Raw genomic sequence first — 27,149 nt, forward strand, 5'->3', positions numbered from 1 at the left:
TGTCATATACAATTTTACTAACCTTGATTTAAAAGTCTGACTGTATTTATGATATAAACATATTCATATCCAGTGGCGTAACTAGAAATGACTGGGCCCCACAGCAAATTTTTGAATGGGGCCCCTAGCAACTTCTGCGCAACCCCTACTCCTGTGGCTAGTCAAGATCGCTCTCAGACGAGGCCCAGCAGCCGCTCCCTCCATTTCATACAGTGTCTCTGTATATAATGTTATGTTGAGGGGGCCCAGACAAATTATTTTTATCTTTATCCTGGGTGGGCCCCTTCTGAGTTGGGGCCCCAAAGCAGCCGCTTCCCCAGCTTCCTCTATAGCTATGCCCCTGAAACCTCTCCCAAAAAAACCCTCTGTAATATCAGTCCGAGAGCAGATTTCCCAAGCTTTTTCCCTGCTGGGGGAGAGAGCATTATTGTGGCCTAGTGACGGCTTTTACAGGATCTGTGTGCCAGTCAGCAATGCCTACTATAAAGTGGCATTTACCGGTTGTGTCTTTGGTAACAAAACCTTTATGGCGATACAATCAATGAAAATTGAAGATATATGAAAGCTTTTTTACTCATTGTGAATCTTTTCCTCCATTCATGCTGCCCAATTATGATGATCACTTGGAAATAAGGAAATTGTGCTAATACCTGGGGAGAGTAAGAAGGTCTTTAAGGCACCACTCACACGTCCGCAAATGGGTCCTCATCGAATCCGTAATTTCTGTCTATGAGGACAGAAAAGATGCGGACAGCACAGAGTGTGCTGTCCGCATCCACATTTCTGTGCCGCGGCCCCGAACTTCCGGGCCGCGGCTCAGCAAAAAATAGAACATGTCCTATTCTTGTCCGAAATTGCGGACAAGAATAGGCAGTTCTATGGGGAATGCCGGCCGGGTGTATCGCAGATCTGCAATTTGCTGATTCGCAATGCACTACGGACGTGTGAATAGACCCTAAGTGGGCAGTTCTGCTAAAGGTGGAGTTGACCTGTAATCTTGGTCGGATATTACTCACTGCGTTGTATCAAATACAACCTATTACTAAGAGAAAACTTGGTATGATGACTGATTGACAGCTCAACAGTCAAGATATCATCACAGCGGCTACAAGTAAGCAGAATCATAAAGTGGATTTTCACCGTATCAGGCGGCTTCTGCGAGGCATGGTCGAGAGATTTGTTAACTGAGGAGAGCTGCTCCTTTAAGGCCTCTGCTTCTCTCTGTGCCACCTCTGCTCTCTGAAGGGAGGAAGAAAAAAAAAGGTGAAGAGAGAAATACATTCATTTTAACAACTGACAATTAATCTGAGAACATTCATCAATTCATGCCCGGCTGACTATAATTGATTTTCCTAAACACTCAACCTAATAAATGTTAGGGGGGGAAGGAGGAAAAAAAACTGGAAAGTGATGGATTTTTATTTTAAACAGTACAAGGAAGAAATAATTGAGCGATTATGACAGTAATTTAACGCTAGAAGCAAGGAATCCCCTGCTGCTGTTAATGCTGCAGCCCACTGAATTTATCAGGCTGAATAAATATGAGGAGAAATGGAATCTTTTTTATTCAATTTATTTCTGTACTCATGCCGAGAATGATTTCATTCCAGAACTACTTGTGGGAATGGCTCCTAGAGGGAGGCACGGTAGGAACCTTTTAATCTGGTACGGTTTGGATTCTAGCCAGCCAATGGAGTGGCGGAGCTGGCAATGAAGGGGTTAAAGTGGTGGAATGATGGGGTAATATAAAGCAGCCATACTGGCTGAAACAAGGGGGCAAGCCGCCCTGTGCGTAATACAGAGATGAATATTATTACGTTACACTAGCCGATAAAATGGATTTAATCATTTTACACTTGACCATCACTTGTATGGAGGCAGAGACGCACAGGCTACGAAGAGGATGGCTAGGAGATATTAGTATGGTGGCAGATCTTTATGGCACTTCAGCAAACACATCAGAACATTACAGGAGTATTCTGGTTCGGAGCAATCGTTTGGATAGGTCATAACAGCTACATCACAGAGGGTCCGACCACAGGGACCCCTAGTTTGAAGGAATGTTTTATTATGGTTTGGATAGGTGATGGCTGCTACATCAGAGAGGGTCACCATAATTGGGGTTTCCTGTGTCCTCCATTTGAATGGAGAGGTGATGTGGAAAGCATGTGCAATTCTATTAAACGTCTATGGGACTGACGGAGATAGCCGAGTGTTAGGCCTCATTCAAACAACCGTGTCTGTGATGACAAACACCATAAGAAGGTCAGGGGTTCATCTGTGAAGATGTCCGTGTAGGATCCGTTTGGTCCACGTGTCTGTTTTATGCCCTCCGTGTTTTATCCGTATTCTATAGACATTGATAGGCTGCAAATTCGTTTCCAGAGCATCTCCTACCAATGGTCCATGAAAACCACATGACATTCGTGTTATGTCCATGGTTTTCCCACAGCCATAGATTATAATGTGTGTGAGGGATCCATAATTACTGGCAAAATAGGACATTCTTTCGTGGTCTCACCACAGACCCATGGATCGTGAAAAACCCCTGATGTATAAATACACAAATTAAAGTCAATGGATGCGTGAGCAGACCATGTGATTCACGGACCTTATAAGTCAGCCATCTTCATCAGTCCCATAGACTCTGGCATGCTCAAGTGCCACTCTATTAAAACGGGGGTATGGGATCACCCCCATTCTAGTGAATCGTGGGGGTTCCAGTGGTAGGATGTCTAATTTTTTTTTTTCTCCAGAAAAGGGGCATACATATTAAGACATGGTAAAAATTATTCTTGACATGCAAGTAATTACTTATATTTCATATTTTTTTATTTCAGGTTGACATAATAAAGGAGTACATACAGTGTGAGATAAGTAATACTTTACAGCATTTCTTTTAGTGACATGTCATCGGTAAAAGTCCCAACATAGATAATCAGAATAATGTATTGGAGCTGCTGCGTCAACCTTCCGACATTAGTCGGTTTTTCCATATAAGTGGAGAAGGGGAGTGGAGGGGAAGGGGAAAGGATGAGTTATGGGGGATTAGTAGTACAACATACGTCAGAAACCATAACTCGACACCCCGTAAACCGCAGGGTGCGCAGAACATACCCGTAGCCCAACATGTTCACCTCTCCTCCACAGTCAGTGGATTTAAAACCCAAGCAAGTACGCAGCACGCAGGGACCCCCGCTGAGCCCTCCAGTAGATTCAGATCCCTGAAATCGTTTAGTAAGACACGCGTCTGATAGCAGGAAGTGAGTTGAAAACATTCCTGAATGCATCTTCTAACCTGGAGGGGCGGTATATCTATGAAGCTCACCCAGCATTCAAAGAACTGCTTCACATGGATCTCCTTCCTGGAAGACGCCTCCACCCAGTTAATCTTCATTAAGGCCTCGTTTACACGACCGTATGGCTTTTTCAGTGTTTTGTGGTCCGTTGTTCCGTTTTTTGTTTCCGTTGCGTTTCCGTATGGCATAAACAGTATACAGTAATTACATAGAAAAAATTTGGCTGGGCATAACATATTCAATAGATGGTTCCGCAAAAAACGGAACGGATACGGAAGACATACGGATGCATTTCCATATGTGTTCCGTTTTTTTGCGGACCCATTGACTTGAATGGAGCCACAGAACATGATTTGCAGGCAATAATAGGACATGTTCTGTCTTTCAACGGAACGGAAATACGGAAACAGAATGCATACGGAGTACACGTACGTTTTTTTTTTTGCGGAACCATTGAAATGATACGCAAAAAACGGCCTGTAAATTGGAAAAAAAAAAACGGTTGTGTGAAAGAGGCCCAAGAAGGAGACTTTCTCTAGAAATAGCTTAAACGGTGGGGGTGTGGGGTCGATCCATGTGTGGAAGATGGTCTTGATTCCTGCCACTGCTATCAGACATAATACGTGTAGGGTCAATGTACCCAAAGATAAGTAATTACTTATAATCGATTAAGCAGGCTGTAATAACCACTAACAATTAATAACTGGTAACTGCTCTGATCTCTGGGACCATGACAATTGGAAGTCTATGGCCTACATCTGTCGTGTTCTGTGTAGATATACTGCTGACTGCTTGTTGCTGCATCTTCACTACTTCTGTATAGCAGGCAAATATTCCACAGGTCTTGGCCAAGAAGAAACCATTAAAAATAAAGAATTGACTGCCCTGGAAATGAATGCTATTTTATAGGAAATGGGCAATTTTATAATGAGTTACTAGTAACTCCACTCTTACCCATTGGACATGACACTGGGACTGCTTTCATGTTGACCCCATCAAAAGCAACAACAAAAAAAATTGTAAGTAGACTTCTGAACGAAAAGTATGTGTTCATTGAGTACGTCACAGCCCTAATACATAAAATCCATTCACAGAAAGCCCAGATCCCAGTGCTTTTCAGAATGAGCTTCCACTCCCAAAAGATGTGCTTAATCAAAACGTCATGTACAGCGCGCGCCTGCCAAAGACCTTGGTTAGGACTACAAATCCTTCTTGGACAAAAGCAAATGTGTGCATGCCAAACCAGAGGCAAATAACTCCAGTCTAGAGCATAGTCCAGGACAAGTTTCTCAGCATGTTATTATGGTGTGCATTAGAAGGCTTTTAACACTACGATCATCTTATAATGAAATTTCAATGCCGTTTCATTTCTTTAAGGAATTATTACTGAATGTACAATATCCTCTCTCTCAAGTGTAGACATATAATAAAGCAGAGTTTTAATGTTTTCTTTTTTTGACTTGGAAGTTGCCCAAAAGAAACAAACGTGATGACAGGTGGCCACGATCCAGCTCCTCACCTGCGCCTGGAACATGCGTCTACTAGTGCTGACTGTAATAGCCTCCATGTACACACATTTTGTCTTCTAGCAGTTGAAATGAGGTTCCTGAATCACGGTGACACAAGACAATTACATTCAGCTAAAAAACTGGAAGCATTACCTGGTTGGCTCTTTCAAGGTCAGTCATGATCATTTCAATCTCATCGGCCCTAGAGAGGGGAAAAAAGAAAAACCCGGATAAGAAAGGCTGGTAAACTCAAGTCAAGGTAAAGAAAAATATCAAGGGCATGTCCACAGGGGACTTATTTTGCTGCAGCGGACCAGTGTCAAAATCTGCATGAGCATTGCAATGAGTGAAACGTGTGGGAAAAATCCACAGTATAGGTTGACATGTTGCAGAATTAAAATGCGAACAGCAGGCAATTGCCCTGTGGATTCCACCTGAGTTTTACCACGGCGTGCAGATGAGATTTATTTCAATTTCCTCCACTTTCTGCAGACATTAAACCCTGCAGCTTATAAACACTTAGACATCACCTAAAGAGACTCTGTCCCCTTGGAACCTCCTGCCCCTACCCCCCGAAAATATAAAATGACAAACAGGCCGTCCTGCAGTCCACTTCATTGTGTGCACAGGCTCGGGAGTTCTCTCACTGCACTGCATGGCCCATTTCCAAGAGCACTGTGGCAGAATGCAAGGGAGTAAAAAGGTAACATTTGTTTGTGTGAATGGAGAGCAAGTGCGGCCACTTCTCCAGTCACTTCTAAGGCATTGCCGGAGATAGCTGAACCAGTGCTCAGTTATTGCTCAAGTTGCTATTGGCAGTCCCATAGAAATGAATAGGGGACAGTTGCTTTCAGCTCACTTTGGGGGTCTCCTTCTGGAGATCTGCCACCAATGTCTAAGATGAGACAAGCCCTTTAATAAAATATTTGGGGCAGAAAAAAACTAGATTGGAAATAGACATCCTTTAAACTATTCACTGTTTACTCTAGTTTAGGGACTTTTTTCCCCCATGGTCACAAGAGTTTCTTTAGCATAGCCATTGTTTCAATTTTCTGTCCTATAAAATCAATAGTACAAGAGAATCAGAAACTACCTAATATATCTTAATGAAAAATGCCTATTTCTACACTTTCTTCCCCTTACCAATGCCTCCTGCACTGATCACTCACTGTCTGTTCACTGGTCAAATATATCTACAAGGAGGCAGAGATGTAGACTGATTAACAGCTCCATGAGGAATCAAGTTAGAAATGCTGTCTATGGAAGTATATGGAAAGAGAAGGTGCAAGAAGAGTTATCAGCTGCAGAGAGAAACCTAGAGACACAAAGATGAAGCTGCTGACTCTGATAAGTTTTCTATCTCACCCCAGTGCTGGATTCACAGCTGCACTGCAAAGAGAAAGAGATAGAGAAGCAGGATCTGTTCTATCTGTACCATGGTTATGATTATAAACATCCTATCACAGAAATGTGTTCAAACCCAGTCATAAACTACACCAATGATCACTCTACAAATATAATTTATTCAATAATATTAAAAAGTCATACACAAAAGAATGTGAAGGAATCTACATAACATTGGTGAACAGGTTTCACAAACGTGCTTTGTGTCCCCTGATGAAGCACCTTTGCAAAACGAGTTGGATGAGTGAGGGTCACTGGTGTGGATAGGTGCTACTTTATCAAGTCTGTGTTGATATCTTGAAGGTTACTGTATAGTTGAATGTTCTATGGAACAATGACTTATGTGTCTGGTGTTGTAAAGTACCTAATATATTAGGAGGATACCCCGATGGTTTCATTGTGCTATGGGATATGTATACTGTGGCTGTGTACTATTTTCAGTTCCCACTCCTACTATTTTTCACCAGTGTTATGTGGTTTCCTTCACATGCTTTTATGTATGACTTTTTAATATTATTGAATAAAGAATATTTTTAGAGTGATCACTGGTCTAGTTTATGACTGGGTTTGGACACATTTCTTGATGGGATTGTGATTATTTTGTGTGGCCCCTTTTAGGTCTAGTCAGTCAATGGCTATGATTATAGTGGATAGATAGATAAATAGATAGATATTTCAGTCAGTCCAATAGGGATTCTAGGCATCCAATCTAAACACATGTTCAGCAGGAACTAAAGTAACACTATTTGTGTCATTGAAAATGGCGCACAGAATTACGTGGAGCTCTTTTCGATGTGTCCATCTCGGCAAAGGGTAATTGCAGCTGTTTATATTCCAGGCCTCTTGTTTAAGAAGTGCAGCTCTGCTCAAAACAGCTCCTAATTATAGAGCCACACTGTAAATATGAATTCATCTTAATCTCTACATGTATAAATATTTCTATTCATGTTTCATATTCAAACCAGAACTTCTATTGGTATTTTAAATGATTTTCCCGCTAATAAACATTTTAACAAAATGTAATTCTTTTTTTATACTGGCCAACAGTTGTGTCCTATTTTGGTCAGATCGGAGGATATTCTAATAGAAGAGCACAGTTTATCCTTTGTAAATCCACTACTAAGGGAGATCATAGACAAAAAGAGTTTGTATTAGCAACTGGCCTAACACCCGCCCTCGCCCTCCCCCACAATGGAAAGGTTTGTTTAGCTTTTCTTTTTTTTTACTTAAAAATCAGTTCACCATAAGTGGATATAGTAGAGGTGGTATAGCTGCTCCAGTTGTCCAACCTTTTAAAAAGGGATGCCGCACCTGAAGTCGAGCTGTAATTGTTCATGAGACAACCCAGTTAAGATTTAGGCCCCTTGCAGATGAGCGTGAGCGGAATAGGTCCGGATGCGTTCAGTGAAAAATTTGCAATTTTGCAAGCAAGTTCATTCAGTTTTGCCTGCAATCGTGTTCAGTTTTTATCGCGCGGGTGCAATGCGATTTAATGCATTTTGCTTGCACGTGATAAAAACTGAAGGTATACAAACAACATCTCTTAGCAACCACACGTGAAAATCCGATCCGCACTTGCTTGCGGATGCAATGCAATTTTCATGTAGCCCCATTCACTTCTATGGGGCCAGCGTTTCGTGAAAAACGCAGAATATTGAACATGCTGCGATTTTCACGCAAAGCCAACGCTCATGTACACAGACCCATTGAAATGAATGGGTCCGGATTCAGTGCTGGCGCAATGCGTTCGCATCACGCATTGCAACCGCTCTGAATACTCGCTCATGTGAAAGGGGCCTTAGACAATGGCAAATATCAACTATTAAAACCTACAGTAGAATATTTTTAGAGATCAGTCCATAGAAAATAGCAATCTTAGGGATCTACAGATTGTCAGGGTTAGAGGCAATTGTCAGGGTTAGGCGATTATCAGGAATGTACATTAGTATGAACGCTACTTCACAATAATTGGCCTTTCTAAAGATGCCGCCAATCACCCAATGACCGAGCAAATTGTTGTACATCGGCTGAAAAAGTTTATGCTGGCACCTAAATCATCGTTTCTGGGCAGCAGATAGTGCTGTGCAACAGGGATCTGCTGCCAAGAAACAATGACTCTGTATGAGGACCAGTGATTGCAGAAGCCATTGCTCGGCCCATACAGTGGAGATGAATGTAGCTCTAACCTCCACTGAAGATCAGGCATTTATCGGGAAGTAATGGTTCCTTTCTGATAATTTCCTGCTCAGTCGGACAGTGTAAATGTGCCTGTAATGTATTTGTTGTAGTTTACATCGCTATGATGCACAATCCTTATTATAGCTGAACAACCTTTTATCTGTCATCTATGATGGGTCTGCTAAATTATCATTACAACTCCTTTTTATAATTTGCTTTGACTGATAATTTCTTCTTTAAATTGGCACAAGGGATTATCAGTGACACATTGTATATCATGTTCTATTTACAGTGCAAGGGAATCTTATCTTTAGGTGATAAAAGTACTTCTATCTGACCTAGGTTATTTATGATAAGGCTGTAAAGATGGCGTCACTAAATGGTTTATTACCCCGAAAGATAACTCTGCTTAAATTGAAACTGCTCCATTTTAGGCTTGCTGCCTCATACATATTGAAAATTTATAAAGTAAGATACTTATTAAGATGGATTATATTAAGATTTATATATATATATATATATATATATATATATATATATATACATACATACATACATATATATATACACACACACACATATATATATATATATATATAAAAGTATATATAAAACTATAAATATATATATATATATATATATATATATATATACACATACATACATAGTTTGACCTGCAACTGAACATGTACTTTAAAAAAAAAAATAATAAGACTATCTGATACCAAAAGCCCTGAACCCTAAATATTCAAAGAGCTTTGAGGAATGTGAACTGAATCCACTGGCAACCAGATTTGTGAATGAAGCATGGGACTATAAAATACACACGAAAGCCTCTTGCACATGAACTATATGGAATGTGTCAGGGTCTGTCCAGTGAAAAACTGATTGTTTTGCATGAAAGTTGAATCATTTGTGTTCAATGTTTTTTTTTTTTTTTACATGAGTGAAGAAAAACTGAAGAATAACACTTAACATCTCTAGCAACTATCAATGATAAAGCTACCTCCGATTAATAATGAATGAGCGAAACGATCGTTCATCGGGTAATAGGCTCATTCGTGTGGACACCTAAATCATCACGATTCTGTACGAGGACGAGCAATGGCATTAGCAATCACTCCTCCCCATACTGTGGAGATCGCTCCATGTAAATGCAGCTTTCTCCTCCACTGACGAACAAACGATTGTTGAGAATGGAACACTTCCTTCCTGACAATCATCTACTCCATCGGGCAATGTACAGTTGCCTTAAGCTAAAAATGAATCCTAAAATAAACAGGAAACATAGCTGCCTCACTCTTTGTCAGTCTGCAGCATTTCGTTCATGACCCTAAAGCTCACAGTCCTATAGAAATCCTGCAGGGAACACAGAGGTTAATTTCATTCTGATCTGTACATCTTTAGCTGGAGGCCAGCCAAAGGGGTAGAGCTTAGCAAAACCACTGCAGCAGGGAGGCTGCTGCTCCAGCCAGTTGCCTTGCAACCAGTCACTAGTCGGTGAGAAGAAGGAATGGGATATGGCTGATCACAGAGAAAATATTTCTTGATATACACTATTGTGCATAAGTTTTAGGCAAGTGTGGAAAAAATGCTGCAAAGAATGTTTGAAAAATAGAAGTGTTAATAGTTTTAATGTATTCTGCAGCAGGACAATGACTGCATGTGTGGGCTCAATGTCATTAAGAACTATTTCCAGTGTTAAAAAGAACAGGAGCCCTGGATGTGAAGATGTCTGGAACAACCTCTCTTCCGAGTTCCTTCAAAAACTGTGCGCAAGTGTCCCTAGAAGAACGGATGCTATTTTGAAGGCAAAAGGCGGTCATACCAAATATTGATTGGAATTCGATTTCTCTTTGGTTTATTTTTATCAATTAACAAAATGTAAAGTGAATAAACTATTAACACATTTCTAAAAACAGCATTTTTCCCACACCTGCCTAAAACTTTTGCGTAATACTGTATTTCTTGGCTTCAAAATTAATAATAGGAGACAAAGTAGGGTCAACGGAAAGGAGGAGATTAAGCGTGGAAGGGCTGGAATATTATTATTTTTTTTTTGTGCAATTATTTGTTTAGTTTTCTTTTATGTCCAGGCATCTCTTAAATATCTATAGTATCCAAAAGCATATGCAGAAAAGAGCAGTTATGTGAAATTTGAAGAGATCTCGGGAAACTTTTAAATATACTCTTGCATTTTAACCCTTTAATAGAAAACATCTTGCATTTTAAGCATTCAATTTAAAAAAGGTAAATTTTTAACTTGCTGACCATAAAATAAATACTTGATGAGATCATAAAACCACACAACACATCAGTAACCAGGAGTTAACTGCTGAGAAATTCCATTCCACACAATCTACACATGTAAGAGTTGACTCCACAATTGTCCTCTAGTGGGCCAACATGGTGTCCAAATAACTTGTGTGTGAAAAAAAAGGGGGCAAAGAGAATCATACAGACAATATGTGAAATGCAGGTCACAGCTCGGCATGTGACCCACTAAGCAATCAAAGACATTGCCTGTAACTGTCACTCAAGGTTCAGTCGTTTCAGTGCAGGACAAATTGAACAGCTGTGGCTCGGAGAATTAAGTGTACTGCATGATTCATTCAGTATCTATGAAGGAAGGCATGCGGGAATGTCCTGTGCTCGGTAATGCATTATAGGCTCTCTTGCCATAGATTAGGTTAAAGCTTTCACCATTATGTAACAGATTATTATTGACAGAGATGGTCAAACCTTAAAAATATTCCTCCAGAATGACTTACACGGTTATTGGGATCATTCATTATGAGCATTATAGATAATATAAAAGGGCATTTCCTAAACTAAACATATGCAGGCATGCATACTTGTCTAAATGATGGCTGGATGGATGGTCTTGAACTGTCTTGTACAAGAACACAATTTCCTGACACTTTTAGGGTAGGTTCACATATGAGTTCAGAAATCCTGAAGCCTGGTCCACACATATGTGAACCTACTGATCTTACATGTATATTATTTGCATTATTTTGCCATGCATATCAAGAAATCGCTGAAAAGGGACCTCTAACATAAATTATAAAGTTTAATAAATACATATAAAAACAATAACTTTCCAAAAATATGCGGTGTATTCCACATAAAACAATCACAAGCAAAACTGCTTGGGCACCATGGTCCTAGTAGACCCTGCAGAATAGAAAGTAACTGCCCCACAAAAGGGCAACCTTGATCTGCATCCTCACACTATTAATCTCTACAGGGTGGGCCATTTATATGGATACACCTTAATAAAATGGGAATGGTTGGTGATATTAACTTCCTGTTTGTGGCACATTAGTATATATGAGGGGGGAAACTTTTCAAGATGGGTGGTGACCATGGCGGCCATTTTTAAGTCGGCCATTTTGAATACAACTTTTGTTTTTTCAATAGGAAGAGGGTCATGTGACACACCAAACTTATTGGGAATTTCACAAAAAAACAACGGTGTGCTTGGTTTTAACGTAACTTTATTCTTTCATGAGTTATTTACAAGTTTCTGACCACTTATAAAAGGTGTTCCCATTGTGTTGGATTGTCAATGGAACCCCCTTCTCCCACTCTTCACACACTGATAGCAACACAGCAGGAGAAATGCTAGCACAGGCCTCCAGTATCCGTAGTTTCAGCATATGCTGTGAATATATGAGATGTGCAGCACCTGAAACTACGGATACTGCAAGCCTGTGCTAGCATTTCTCCTGCGGTGTTGCTATCAGTGTGTGAAGAGTGGGAGAAGGGGGTTCCATTGACAATCCAACACAAAGGGCAGCACATTGAACACATTTTATAAGTGGTCAGAAACTTGTTAATAACTCATGAAATAATAAAGTTACATTAAAACCAAGCACACCATTGTTTTTCTTGTGAAATTCCCAATAAGTTTGATGTGTCACATGACCCTCTTCCTATTGAAAAAACAAAAGTTGGATTCAAAATGGCCGACTTCAAAATGGCCACCATGGACACCACCCATCTTGAAAAGTTTCCCCCCTCACATATACTAATGTGCCACAAACAGGAAGTTAATATCACCAACCATTCCCATTTTATTAAGGTGTATCCATATAAATGGCCCACCCTGTATATTGGCCGAACCAAATGTGTATTCAATGGGGGGAAATTTTGTCCGATCCTTCTCTACCGCTCCGTAATATAAAAAAAAGAAAAGAAGAATATAACAAATTACAAAGGCCAGCCATACACATAAGACTGCTGTTGGCTGAGCCTGCAGGAATCTATCACACATGTAATGGGTATGGCAAGCTTAAAGGGGTTTTCCAGGAGTACAATATTGATAACCCATCCTCGGCATATGTCATCAATATCTGATCAGGTGGTTTTAAATCACAGCACCACCACTGATCAGCCGTTTGAAGACGCCATGGAGCTTTGGCGAGTGCTGGGGTCTCCTCACAGCTTATCAAGCACAGCGCCGTCTATTGTATAGCGGCTGTGCTTGGTATTGCAGCCTATACCCATCGACTTCAATCCAACTGAGCTGCACCTAGGCTAAGTGGCGGATGAACATGGCAACTCACTGGCCTAGGAAGGGAACCCAGGGCCGCTGCCTCTTCAAACAGCTGTCCAAGTCATCAACCCGTGTAAAAAGGCCCTTATTGACCACATGCCATGGTCAACTCGAGTGTGATACGGCACATAGGATTTTTAGGTCTCACATCCCTGAGGCTTGGAAGTAGCAACCTAACTGGCAGAGCAAATATTTCATCTTTAATTACAAAATTAAACACCTGTATAGCTTTCTAAAGAAAAATCTGTCAGTTTCTTAACCTTGAGGTACCCAAATAACGATCCATAAGCAGGTTACCATATAATGGACTTTACAACACTTCAAAACAATAAAGATACGGGTGGCTAGATCTGCTCTTGATCACTTATAGATGTTGACATGCCGCCATTCTGTCCGCTAACCAGCTTATTGTAACCAGACTTGTTTAATCCGTCTTCCTGAAGAAGAGACATGTCTACGCAGTGATGACTAAAATGGTCTTCAGGACACTCTGTCTATTGCTTTCAAGTAACTGTCTGCTCGTCTGGAGTAAATATTTGCCTACTGCGGCTAAATTGTTTGTTAATGTTAAATGCTGGAATTACATATTGTTTATCACCATAGCAACAACATGAAAAGAATCATTGCCTCCATTTTAATTCCAATGAATCTTGATGTTTAATTAAATTAAGCACAATGGAGAAGAAAATCGTGCTGAAACGCTCTGAAGGAAAGGAGGAAAAAAAAACAAAAAAAAAAAAACAACTACAGCAGTTCCAACAGAAAAAAAGTGTGTGTATGTGTTAGGGCTTAAAGGAAAATTAATGGAAATATAGATAAAAACAATCTTTGCTTCATCCAGGGGGATCACTGATATCATTATCTTCCTACAGCAAGAATCTACACTAGTGGAGAATAACCTTAAACCCTCCAATATTCAACACATTCCTTGAACGGGTTCCCAAGTGATGACCATTAATGTTAGACCTTTAGGACCCACCAATCTTCTGGGCTGTAGCCCTCCTACCAACTAATACACATTACTTCTAAGGAGTCTGATGGTTGTACAACCAATCACCTGGTAAAGCATCATTACGCTGATGCAGCCATACACATTTAGCCCGTATTGGCTGTTCCAGTCATTCAAACTGGTTGTAGGTGTTCAATGAAACCAGACAGGAGACTAAAGATTTTTCTGTCAAAATTATTTCATCCTTAAATGTTCTTTCCTTAAGAAGATATTTTAAGTACGGCTGACTTCTTTTTTTAGACAATGACAGTCTCTCATTGGTGGCTGAAATGATGATTCCTTGGTAAATCTCACCTGATGAATTATAGTTATAGTTGAATTTGTCCATTCTCATCAACTTTAGATTAATGTGTATGGCCACCTTTAAAGATAAACCAAAGATTGTAGGTTGGTAGGAGGGAAAACAGTTGGGTTAGGGGCTTGTTATCCCCAGTATGAGGTTGGGTTGTAGCATTTTGATTTGTTAATGTGAATTTATAAGGACTTTATTTTGGGCATGTTCTAAAGCCATTGCAAATAGAGAGAGCCCACAGTTGATGAGATGACATTATGTGAACGTATGGACATCATAAAAATGGAGATAATATTTTTCCAATGTCATTGAATCACAGATGTGTGCTGGCCATGGTCTCCACAGACAGAACGCATACCCATTGACTTTAATATGTGTATTCACACATGGGCTTGTGCAAGTTTCTTCCAGGTGCTCCGGTTTCCTCCCACACTCCAAGACATACTGATAGGGACCTTAGATTGTGAGCCCCATTGGGGACAGCCTGATGCTAATGTCTGTAAAGCGTTATATAAGTGTGTATAATAAATAAATCCGTAATTTTCCAGGGGCCATGGAATATGGATGACACAATGAGGGCAAAAAAACACAAGGTCTAAACATGGATTCTACATCTTCATGGATGAACCACTGACTATCTTGCTATGGATGTCATTACGGACACAGATGTGTGAATAAGGCTTTACAAAGACAGCACAGGTCATTTATTAGCCACCCTATTTTTCTAAGACTCGCCACTAAACTAATATCACAAATTCCTGCAACCATCTAGCCCTGTTATTGAATATAAAAATACATTTAAAGGGGTTTTCTGCTTTCCCCATATTAATGACCTATCCTCAGGATAGGTCATCATTAGCAAATTGGCGGGGCCTGACTCCCCCCGATCGGCTGTATAAAGAGAATAAAGCTTTCGTGCGAGCGCTGCATTGTCTTCATGGTTTACCGGCTCACCGTTGACACTGCAGTAGTGACCAGTGTAATTACAGCTCCTCCATACCATTCACTTGAAAGGGAAGGAGCAGTTGTAGTTACACTCCGTCCCATTCAAATAAATGGGACGGAGGAGCTGTAATTACACCCGCAATGTCGATGGTGAGCAGGCAAACAGTGAAGAGAAGGCAGCTCTGCCTTCTCTTCATACAGCTGATCAGCGGGAGTCGGGCCCCTGCCGATCCAATGTTGATTACCTATTCTGAGGATGGGTCATCAATATGGGGAAAGCATAAACCCCTTTAACTGCAAATTACTGCAATTTTTCATTTGTAAACGTGGTGTAATCACACAGAGTATTGTGTTTCATTCTTAGAACACAGGAAGCAGGATTATAATGCAGCTTATCAAGCACTAACATAAGGAAGGCTTTTTCTTGTTATTGGAGCTAGATCCCACCACCTGCATGTGAGTAGACTAGGATCTTATCAAGGATTTCATCAAACTGCCTTAGCATCATTTCTACCTGGAGCATGAAGCACAAGGGTATTGGATACTACATTATGGTTCCTAGGTAAGGCCAAACTGCAGATCATGGTGGGACAATTAAATGTGAGGTAAACACTGTAGACCAGGGATCTCAAACTGCGGCCCTCGAGCTGTTGCAAAACTACAACTCCCAGCAAGCCCGGACAGCCTACAGGTATCAGCCTACAGCAGGGCATTGTGGGAGTTGTAGTTTTGCAACAGCTGGAGGGCCGCAGTTTGAGATGCCTGCGACTATTATTTTTGTCATTTCTAATTGGATTTCACTTATACATTATATATTTACTATTCTTTTTATTGAGTATTCGTATACAATTAAAATGCTATAACCCATTCAATAACAGGTTTCTAACAATTTTTGACCTAAATGTGAGGGATAATTAAACTATAGGTACACGATGCTTCAATTCTCTGAAATCATTCCCCATTGAACCATGAGTCTGGCCGGAAACGCTACAGTTCCCATCCTGTGCATGTTTTACCAATCCAGGCTTGCAGTTCTGGATCACCCGCACTGAGCAGAAGCTTTAGTGACATGGACAGTTTGAGCTGACCTTCTGCACGGTAGTCAATTTGAGATTTTCTGGTTAAGTTTGAAGAGAGTGCCATTATTCCTTCACTATTAAAGTGTACATAAAATGGTCATTTTATTAGGGACACCCATCTAGTAGCACGTTTGACATCCTTTGGCCTTCAGAACTGTAGAAATTAGTTGTGGCACAGATTCTACTAGGTGCTGAAATTTTTCTGGAAGTATTGACCCATACAGATAGGGTCGCTTCTCGCTGTGGCCCTGTTCTACCTCGTACCATAGATGTTCTATAGGATTAAAATCTGGGGACTGTGAAGGCCAAGAAAGCAAGGAAAATTTGCTGCCATTTTTGCAGAACCAACCCATAACTGTACGATCTTTGTGAGATGGTGCGTTGTCCTGCTGAAATGGTCCTTCTGCCATACGGTAAACCGCTGCCATGAAGGGATGAACTTGTTCGGCCACAAATGTGGAAACCCACCCTAAAAGCTTTAAGAAACACATGACAACCCTGGCTTGACAAAACATTTTTTTTACATTTTTTTTGGTAGAAGTTTTCTTGACATTCATGGAAATGAATTTATAGACAAAATGCAACTATGCTTGCATGGATAGGGCATCCTGCAGTTAGCCATTCTGCTGGCATGACTGGCACATTTATAAACCACTATTATATATATATATATATATATACATATATATATATATATATTTTAATAATAATATTATTATTATTATTAATTCTCCTTCTTCCTATACATGGAACTGCAGTGAAAAAGAGAAGAAAAAAAAAAAAAAAACATGAATCTTCTGTGCATCCCCTCCCCCACCTACAATTCACACAAATGATTGCAATCGGCAGATAAAGGGCAGACATAACAGTTATATATCTGTTTTATCCTATGGCGCTTCATAGTTCCTGTGACATACTGTCAGTCCTTTCACCTCATTTTAGGAATAAGTTACCTGACAAAAACTATAACTAGGTTGCTACAGGCATTTACCTCAGACAGGAGCTTAATATGGGAAATAAGTACGTGGAACCTCTCCGAGGTCACATGCCTGCAGTGATTGGACTGGCTTCTCATTAATGCAGTATGAAATGGGGACTTGCAATGATACCAATAGGTTATACCATGAGAATATGTTAGCAATGGAGCTGTACTAACAATTTAGGTCTAAAGACGGCCAGGAACAAGACATAATATACAGCAAAAGTCTTCACAGGTGTCGATGCTAAAATAGTTTGGCAATAAAGTCAACGCAAGTGTTTCCCTACTCAATCCCTCCCTTGACAAAAAAAGGTTATTTCAGACATGGACTATCAATCTGTTTACAGCAATCGTATTAAACTTTATCTCTAACCATGTGGCCTATAGAGACAATTATTTTCACCCCATTTCAGCCAAAAAGCATGGAGTAACATATGAACAAACAGCAGCCACCCCTGTAAAGATAAATCACCTAAACATATCTAATAATACATGGCCAATGCAATCCAATGGTGTATAAAATATCATACCCAAAATAATAGCAGTTCAGGGAGATATTGATCGAGATAGATAAATACAAGATAATCTGAATATTGAAAAGATGGAGGAGTCCATCAGTGGCTCAATGAGTGATAGAGATATACTGTAGATATTAGAGAGATCTAGTACATAGTTATGAAATAGATGGATATATTCCAAGGCACTGAAAAAAATAAAAATAAAGTAGTAGTAATATTCAGCAGTGCAAAGGAAACTACTACTGAACATTTTTTGGGAGTGCCGTGGAATTTCTTCTACTATTTCTCTGAAGTTTGCAGTCACACCATTTCAACAAATTTAGCTGTGCTGCTCTAGTTTTCTTTTTTTCGGTAGATATGAGCTAGATATTAGATGGATAGACAGCTAGACAGAAACACAGAGATAGGCTACTTTCACATCTGCGTTTTGGCTGGATGTGACAGGGTTCAGCAAAAACGCTTCCATCGTGATATGTTATGCATACGTTATGTAAGTTAACGGGTCCGTTTTCTTTTATGTACATTGACTTACATTGTGTGTCAAGCTGGATCCGTTTTGCTCCGCATCCCGTGCCAGACAGAAAAATGCTACTGTAGCGTTTTATTGTCCGGTATGGGAACGCCACCAAACGGAATGGAATGCATTCTGGTGCACTCCGTTCCGTTTAGTTTTGTCCCCATTCATTGTCAATGAAGCGTTTGCCTCCGGTATTGAGATTCTATGACGGATCTCAATACCAGAAAGAAGAGACATAGATGTAAACGCAGCCTTAGATAATTAGATGGACAGATAAATAGATGATGACAGACAGATGTTACTGTTAGACTTCTATCACAAGAAACGTTTTCATTCCTATTAACTACTTTAAGCTCAATGCAAGACTTCAGAAGCATTTTCCCCGCAGAACAGTCAGCATCCAGCTATATCTATTATAATTTTACAGTGACACAGCTTTAATTACCAGCGGGTAAAGAAGAGGCCAATGCAACAGAGCTAAGTACACACATCTCCGGAGTCCAACAACTCAAAAATAGGATTTAACAAATCTCGCAGGCTTTGCTCACCCTCTCAATATATTGTATTGATTTCAGGGTCATCTTTTTGTAATGCGGCCACCTTTCTAAGCTTCCTTTCATTTTTATACTGTTCGGTTACTGTACATTTTGGCAGACTTTAGTGGTATGAAAGACTAATTATATATATATATATATATATATATATATATATATAATCATCAAGTTAATTGGAGCGACAGGGACTCAACATCTGGTACCACTCTGTGAAGTTAAAAAACTTTAGGTTTAATAAAGAAAGCAGTTAATGTTAACAATCATTAAAAACATTAAAAAACGATTTGCTAAGAAATATTATGCACATAAAAATATAGCAGGTAAAAGGATGGCGAGTAAAAGGGTATATGGAATGATCTCATACAGTCCTCATGTATCCTAGTTTCTCAGATAAATAGCCACCTCTGGGGTGTTGGTGGTAAGTCACAAATATGCGTGGTTGCTGATGTACAATATGGCCTCCTCGGCTCTGGCTAATAGTGACCCTCTAGGTTATAACAGACGATAGGGACGTATCAGTATATTCCCTGGAGTATAGATGCTCCTCAGGGTATCTGATATATCCCGGGCAATCATCAAAATATTTAGTTAGGATGAGAAGAAGTGATATATATATATATATATATATATATATATATATATACACACACACACACACACACACACACACAGACATGGATATACAGTTGATAGAATGATCCTGAAAAAAACAAGGCAGGTAGTGGACCGGAGGAGAGATGGGCTCTAGATCCCTAGACAGCCCTAAGGTACAGATGCTATGCTGGCCCTAACGTCCTAGCCACGGAGCACCCGTTCTAAAAAGAACGACCCCGTCCGGAACCTTGCCCTCAAACTACTTGGCCTAAAGTGCCCTAGTGCAGCTAGTCCCTACATGCATGCTTCCATTTACTCTCATCAGGGGAAACATTACAGAAACTGGATAGAAACAAAAACCAAATTCAGGAGGGCATAAGTCTAGTATGATCTGGCTTCACAACGCACATACAGGTAAGTGCTGGTAAAAAGGATGAAAGAATGCCTCAACGATAAACAGGCCAATTTCAATGGAAGTGGCAGCCCGAGATATAGTCTCCACTAGTGTACTGGGCCTCCGCAAGTACTGCAAAATGGAGGGCACTTACAGTAGTGAGTGGAAGCTTTGCGATGAAGGACTCCCCCGATGCGGTGGGCCAAGACACGTTCCGAGGCAGTGGGCTATCCATTTCACATATACTACCCATTGTGTTTGTGTTTCCTCATAAATTACCATGACATCGACCTGTAGTTCTGAGCCTTTGTTAGGTCGAGCATGCTCAGTGTGTTGCTATCGATTCTCTAACTAAATGTCTTGTCAAACAAAGGGAGTGTTCACACGGGCGTCGCGGAAGAGGTCCGGGTGCGTTGCAGGTGCATTGCGGGAAACCCGTGCGAGTGCGCATGCAATTTCAGTCAGTTTTGTCTGCGATTGCGTTGGTTAGTTTTTTCCGCTTGAGTGCAAAGCGTTTTAATGCGTTTTGCACGTGCATGAAAAAAAAAAAAGAATGTTGGTACTCAGACCCAAACCCGGACTTCACTGAAGTTCGGGTTTGGTGTTCTGTAGATTTTACTATTTTCCATTATAAACATGATTATAATGGAAAATAATAGCATTCTTTAATACAGAATGCTAAGTAAAATGACCATTTAAGGTAAAAAAAATAATTAAAAAAAATTACTCACCTCATCCACTTGATTGCACAGCCGTTATCGTTTTCTTTCTTTTTCTTGCAGGACCTGCAAAAGGACCTGCGCGGACGTCACAGCGCTTACCATGTGGTGAGCGCGATGACGTCAGCGCAGGTCCTTTTGCAGGTCCTGAAAGAAGAAAGAAGACGATAACAGCTGCACGATCAAGTGGATGAGGTTAGTAATTTTTTTTTAAATTATTTTTTAACCCTCAATGGTCATTTTACTTAGCATTCTGTATTAAAGAATGCTATTTTCCATTATAACCATGTTATAATGGAAAATAATAAAGTAAATGGACTTTAATGAGGTCCCGGGGCTCATCCCTATTTATTCACAACATCTCCTTAGCAACTATCCATGAAAAATCGCATTGCATCCGCACTTGCTTGCGGATGCAATGTGATTTTCACGCAGCCCCATTCACTACTATGGGGCCTGCGTTGCGTGAAAAACGTAGAATATAGAACATGCTGCGATTTTCACGCAACGCACAAGTGATGCGTGAAAAACAACGCTCATGTACACAGACCCATTGAAATAAATGGGTCCGGATTCAGTGCGTGGAAAACACACCCATGTGAAAGGGGCCTTAGTGTGCTGCTGATTACTGAGTAGAGGGGCGTGACTGGGCGGTATATCAGGCAATCAATAAACATCAGCAACCACAGCAGGAAAGCTAGGGATTGTGGGTATTGTAGTCTTTGTAGTTTTCTGAGGGAAGATCAGGCACCATGACACTCAGTGTGTTGCAGGCTCACACAGGACCTAGAGAAATTGATGACAAGGTAAATTAAAGCTCTGGTTATATGTATAGGTGTGGGTCCTGGTTGGGTGGTCACAGCTTGCAGCCTTAATACCGTTTAAAAAAAATTACGTTACTTTACCAGAATACCCCTTAAGGCTAGGTCTACACGACGACATTTGTCGCGCGACGATAGGGCGCAACAGTTGTCGCGCGACATTTTGTTGCACCAATGTCGCGCGACAATTTTTATAATGGCAGTCTATGGTGTCGCACTGCAACATGCGACATGTTGCGACTGCGACGCGACAGTCGCAGAAAAATCCATCTTGAATGGATTTTCTGCGACTGTCGCGTCGCAGTCGCAGCATGTCGCATGTTGCAGTGCGACACCATAGACTGCCATTATAAAAATTGTCGCGCGACATTGGTGCAACAAAATGTCGCGCGACAAATGTCGTCGTGTAGACCTAGCCTTAAAATCCGTGGGCTGTTTTTGAAACTTATGGACTTGTTGGGTCCTCCACAGAAGGAACAGGGGGCCCACTGCTACCAATTGAGAACTACTGAATAGGCATTTGGAAAAAAAAAATCTAAACTCCTTTAAATTGGCTCCAAAGATGGGCTTCCTTGTAACTGGTCAGTCTGCATTTGTACAATGTATCTACAGCTAGACTTTCTTTAGGCAACTTATATCTGTTACTAGATATAACCGATAGAGTTTTTTCCTGGTAGGACTGGAATCTAACAACAGATCTATTAGTCTCCCATTATAAAATACATTACACTGATAAATGTACGGGTCTGTAGGTTACCCTGAGAAGCGGCTATAAAGATAACAAAAAGATAAAAATGAGTGCTCTGAAAGAGGAACCCAGGATCGGTTCCAGGCATAAAGCACTGGAGTACCGCTCTGACAGGCCGAGGCGCTCCCACATCCAGCAATGTAACTGGATACCGCCGAGCTGCATTCACACAATGAAGGATTCAGAAATTCATCATAACTTATAAAGCTACAATAAATCTATAGTCTCCTTTAGTCTTTCTCATATGGAAAAGATTACATATACTGCGCATATTGTCTGCGCTCCTCACTCATATTTCAACTGTTTGCTGTAAAAGACCAAGGTGGACAGTAATATCCTCTATACTTTACTGTGAATGCATACACTATGCTTTATGATATTAGGTTTCAGCGGGAAACAAAGCAAGGTCTCTCATTAATGATCCTTCTTTGCAGATGTATTTACCACAGTCAATAAGATTTTAGGGACACACTCTCATACTCTATACAACAAACAGCCATAGTATTAAAACCACCTGCCCAATATGGTCTAGGTCCCAATCAGGCCACCAAAACAGCACTTAGGGTGGGTTGACACTAGCGTTAAGGAGTCCGAAATGGCAGGGTTATAACGGAACATAACAGAATCCATAAGACGGAAGAGCGGATCCGTTTTGCTGCCTTAAAAAGGCATTCCGATTGCTCTCCGGTTTATGGGAATCAAAACAAATCCGTCTGGTTCCCGTTATGCAAGACGGAAAACAAAGTCCTGTGGACTTTGTTTTCCGTCTTGCATAACGGGACCCAGGCGGATCCGTTATGTTTTCCCATAGACTTCTAGTAGGACGGAGCAAAACGGAATGCCTTTTAAAGGCTTCCAATTTGCATTCCATCCTATGGATTCCGTTATGTTCCGTTATAACCCCATTATAACGGAAAGCCATAATGGAGTCCATAACGCTAGTGTGAACCCACCCTTAGCTTTCGAGACATGGACTACACAAGACCTATGTGGTATAGGTCATCAATATCTGAACTATGGGGGTCCAACACCTGGCACCCCCTCCAATCAGCTGTTTGAAGAGGACAAGGCACTGTCTCCTCCTCACAGCTTACCAAGCACACCTCCGTACGTAGTATAGTGGCTGCGCATGGTATCACAGCTAAAAGCTACTTCACACTTGCGTTCTGGGCGGATCAGTCATGGATTTTCAAAAACTGGTCAGTTACAATAATACAACCGCATGCATTAGTCATGAACAAATCCATTTGTATTAGGGTACTTTCAACACTTGTGTTGTGAAGATCCGGCAGGCAGTTCCGTCGCCGGAACTGCCTGCCGGATCAGGAAATCCATGTGCAAACGGATGCGGATCCGTCTAACAAATGCATTGAAACACTGGATCTGTCTCTCCGGTGTCATCCAAAAAAACGGGTCCGGTATTTTTTTATTTGCCGGAACACTTGGTGCCTTAATGCATTTTAAAGAAAATAATGCTGGATCCGGCATTCCGGCAAGTGTTCTTGAATTTTGGACAGAGAAAATACTGCAGCATGCTGCGGTATTTTCTCCGGCCAAGTACCATAAGAGTGACTGAACTGAAGACATCCTGATGCATACTGAACGGATTGCTCTCCATTCAGAATGCATGGGGATAAAACTTATCAGTTTTTTTCCGGTAATGAGTTCAGTCATAGGCTAGTGTCAAAGTACCCTTAGGCTTCGTTCACATCACTGTTCTCCAGCTCCGTTTAGTTGCAGGAGAACGTAAAGGACGGATTCGACACATAACTAAGCAGAACGGAGCCTAAGGACCCCATAGACCAGGTATACTCAACCTGCGGCCCTCCAGCTGTTGTAAAACTACAACTCCCACCATGCCCTGCTGTAGTTTGATAGCTTTAGGCTGTCCAGGCATGCTGGGAGTTGTAGTTTTGCAACAGCTGGAGGGCCGCAGGTTGAGCATCCCTGCCATAGACTATAATGGGGTCAGTTATGTTTTCCGCTCAGAAGATGATTTTGGAGCGGAGACAAAAGTTGCGCATTCAGGACTTGTCTCCGACTCAAAATCATCGTCTGAGCGGAAACATAACTGACCCCTCTATAGTCTATGGGATCCTAAGTGCTCCTTTTGGCTCAGTTATGCCTAAACGGAGCAGGAGAATGGAAAGGCTGAACGGTGATGTGAACGAAGCCTTATCTGTAACATAGCCAAGACGGATCAGTCGTGAACTCCAATGAAAGTCAATGGGAGACAGATTATTTTTCTATTGTGCCAGATTGTGTCAGAGATCCGTCCCCATTGACTTACATTGTGTGTCAGGACGGAACCGTTTGGCTCAGTTTCATCAATCAGGCAGCGTTTTGGTGTCCGCCTCCACAGCTGAATGGTGACTGATCGGAGGCAAACTGATGCATTCTGAGCGGATCCTTTTCTATTCAGAATGCATTAGGGCAAAAATGATCTGTTTTGGACCGCTTTTGAGAGCCCATGACGGATCTCACAAACGGAAAGCCAAAATGCGAGTGTGAAAGTAGCCTAAGCCCCATTCATTTGAAGGGGACTGAGCTACGCCTAGCCCATGTGAGTGATGAACGTCACTGGTCTATGAAGAGGCTGCAGCCTCTTTAAACAGCTGATTGGTGGGGGTGACGGGAGTCAGACGCAACACCGATCAGATATCGATAAACCTTCTCCTGAGGATAGGCCATCAATATTGAAATCTTGAACAACTCCTTTAAGTACCAAGGCATTAACAGCACACCCAGTCCAGTAAAAGACAAGATGAGTTTCTTTAACCGGAATTGGTGATGGGATGGTCAAGTAATTCAAATGACATGGCTTTACCTTCTTGAGTTGTACTTCTACGGTATATTCACGCATGGCAGATTCTACTTAAAAAGTTCTGTGACTTTGACCTCATGTCTGTATTGTCATCCGCAAACTATGGATCCACAAAATACAGATGCCTAACTCTGTGCAATCTGCATTTTCTTCTCCCTCCAATCAATATAAATGTGCTGAACGGACATAAGGATGCATTTTTTTTCCAGACCCATAGAAATGAATGGGTCCATCTGCAATTCGCAAAGAATGTTGATCGGATGTGGATGCAAAAATAATGTTGTATGCATGCGAGTATGCATGTATGGGAATGTGTTGGCAGCACGTGCATGGGTTTGGATGTGTGAATGAAACAGATGTGAATGAAAATGTTGTACACGGACTCCATGGAGTGTGGCTGTTGCACAAGTGTCATACAAATGTGTTGTATTACACAAGATTTGCAGTGCTGATGCTACGGCCACTTTCAGGTTGTCCCAAAATGTTAGTCACAGCTGCCATCTGGATCCTTGAAGGCTGTGTGCAATAAGTGTGCAATAGGAGAAACCCTAAGAATGCTGCACACTGGACATGGGCACCTTTCCATGGTGGCAAACAAAGTTAGATGGTGCAACCTGACAGGATGACCAACAGTGGAAGCTCAGGCAGTGTAAAATGGTCAAAGACCTTCATAATTCTATCTCAGTGACATAAATATGATCATGGTAAGGCTAGGTTCACATCTCCGTCAGTGGTTCAGGCAGGAGCCACTAGCGCAGATCCCTGCAAAACCAAAAATGGACAAAATACAGCTAAAAGCAGCAAAAATGGCATCCATCAGGCGCTGGCACTGTCTGGTATATGCCCAGTCCAGTGATTCTGGTATTCTGTACCTATGCCAAAAAAGAATAACTGAATTTTACTAGATATATGAACTTATACTAAGCGGAATGAAGATTTGTGTTTTTTTGTACAGACGTGCTGATCTGTTTTCTCTGTGTGATGATCTAGCCCAAAAAAATTAAAAATACAGCTCCGACTATAATCATTCATTTAAACTATGTTCTCACAAAACTCCTCTTTGATCACTCAGAGCTCACTGATGGCCTTACACAACTTAATAAAAAGAAACAAAAACTTTTTAGCCCAATTTCATATCACCAGCAAACCCTGAGGTGACAGCATCAACCTAGGAGGAATACCAAAGCACTCTTACAAAACAGCAGTCCATAAATCTGCTACGGCGCCATAAAATATAGAAAATAAAAGCAACTGTCTACAAAATGGCATTTGGATGGGCTTATAATGGGGGTGGGGAGTAGTTAGCCAATGCCTCTAAAGCACAGCAAACAATCAACCAGCACTGCCATGAACGTTTCTGATTGGCGCTCTAAGGGTTAACCCCGAAATGATGTAGAACGCCCCAGGCCTGAGCTCTGCTCATCAGAGCATTAAATCTGAAAGCTCAAGAGAACAGAGCAGTCGAGCTGCAAGGGCTGTGTTATGAAGTTCTGCATTAAAAATTCATATTGCAGGCTCGCCACAGTCCCCTTGTCTGGCTGAATGGAGAGCTGGCGGGGGAAATATTACACACCCCACTGTCTTTCTGGCGATTGGAAACATTCCTCAGCAAACAGCACCTCAGGAAGAGAACGAAAGGGCAAACAAACCGTGAAACAAATCAATGGGTTCAATTATCTCTCTTCTCTCTCGTAAAAGGAAACTTTTGATTTTGAAGCCGTTTCATCAAATATATTTTTAATGACAGCTCAAGACATGAAGACCCCAGACCCTAAATGTGACTGGTTGCTTGGAAAAGAGCAGTTTTGCCATGACGTCCTTTTTTTTTTCTCTCCCGCAGCTATAAACATCACATGCTACTTAAAGGGATGGCCCCTTGTAATAAAATAACATCACCTAGGTAAAGAGAGAACATGAAGGAAAGAGCTGTGGTACAAAACCGACTCGTCATGTCCTGTGAAAATGGAGCTCGATGTCACAGGACAGAAGACACATTCATAACCAAGACAGAGCCCAGATTATCCAAAGACACACTATGTGTGTCCATGGAGGAGGGCACCTGCAAAGGAGACAATTTGTATTATGCGTATATGTGTGTGTATATAATAATGATATAGATATATAGATATATATATATATATACACACACACACACACACACATACATACATATATATATATATCTATATATACACATACACACTAA

At 41.0% G+C, this 27,149-nt stretch overlaps 1 protein-coding gene across 1 annotated transcript in view; it reads right to left on the reverse strand.

Moving 5' to 3' along the window:
- The window catches only part of CUX1 (cut like homeobox 1), a 182,349-nt gene that overhangs the window by 83,096 nt on the left and 72,104 nt on the right, over window positions 1-27,149 (reverse strand). The window contains exons 8-9 of the mRNA XM_044291108.1: window positions 4,961-5,009; window positions 1,141-1,239 (exon numbers count right to left, since the gene is read on the reverse strand). Coding sequence (XP_044147043.1) covers window positions 1,141-1,239; window positions 4,961-5,009 — 148 coding nt within the window. The remainder of the gene's footprint in view (window positions 1-1,140; window positions 1,240-4,960; window positions 5,010-27,149) is intronic.

This window comes from Bufo gargarizans, chromosome 4 (assembly GCF_014858855.1).
Source record: "Bufo gargarizans isolate SCDJY-AF-19 chromosome 4, ASM1485885v1, whole genome shotgun sequence".
In the NCBI taxonomy this organism is placed as follows: Eukaryota; Metazoa; Chordata; class Amphibia; order Anura; family Bufonidae; genus Bufo; species Bufo gargarizans.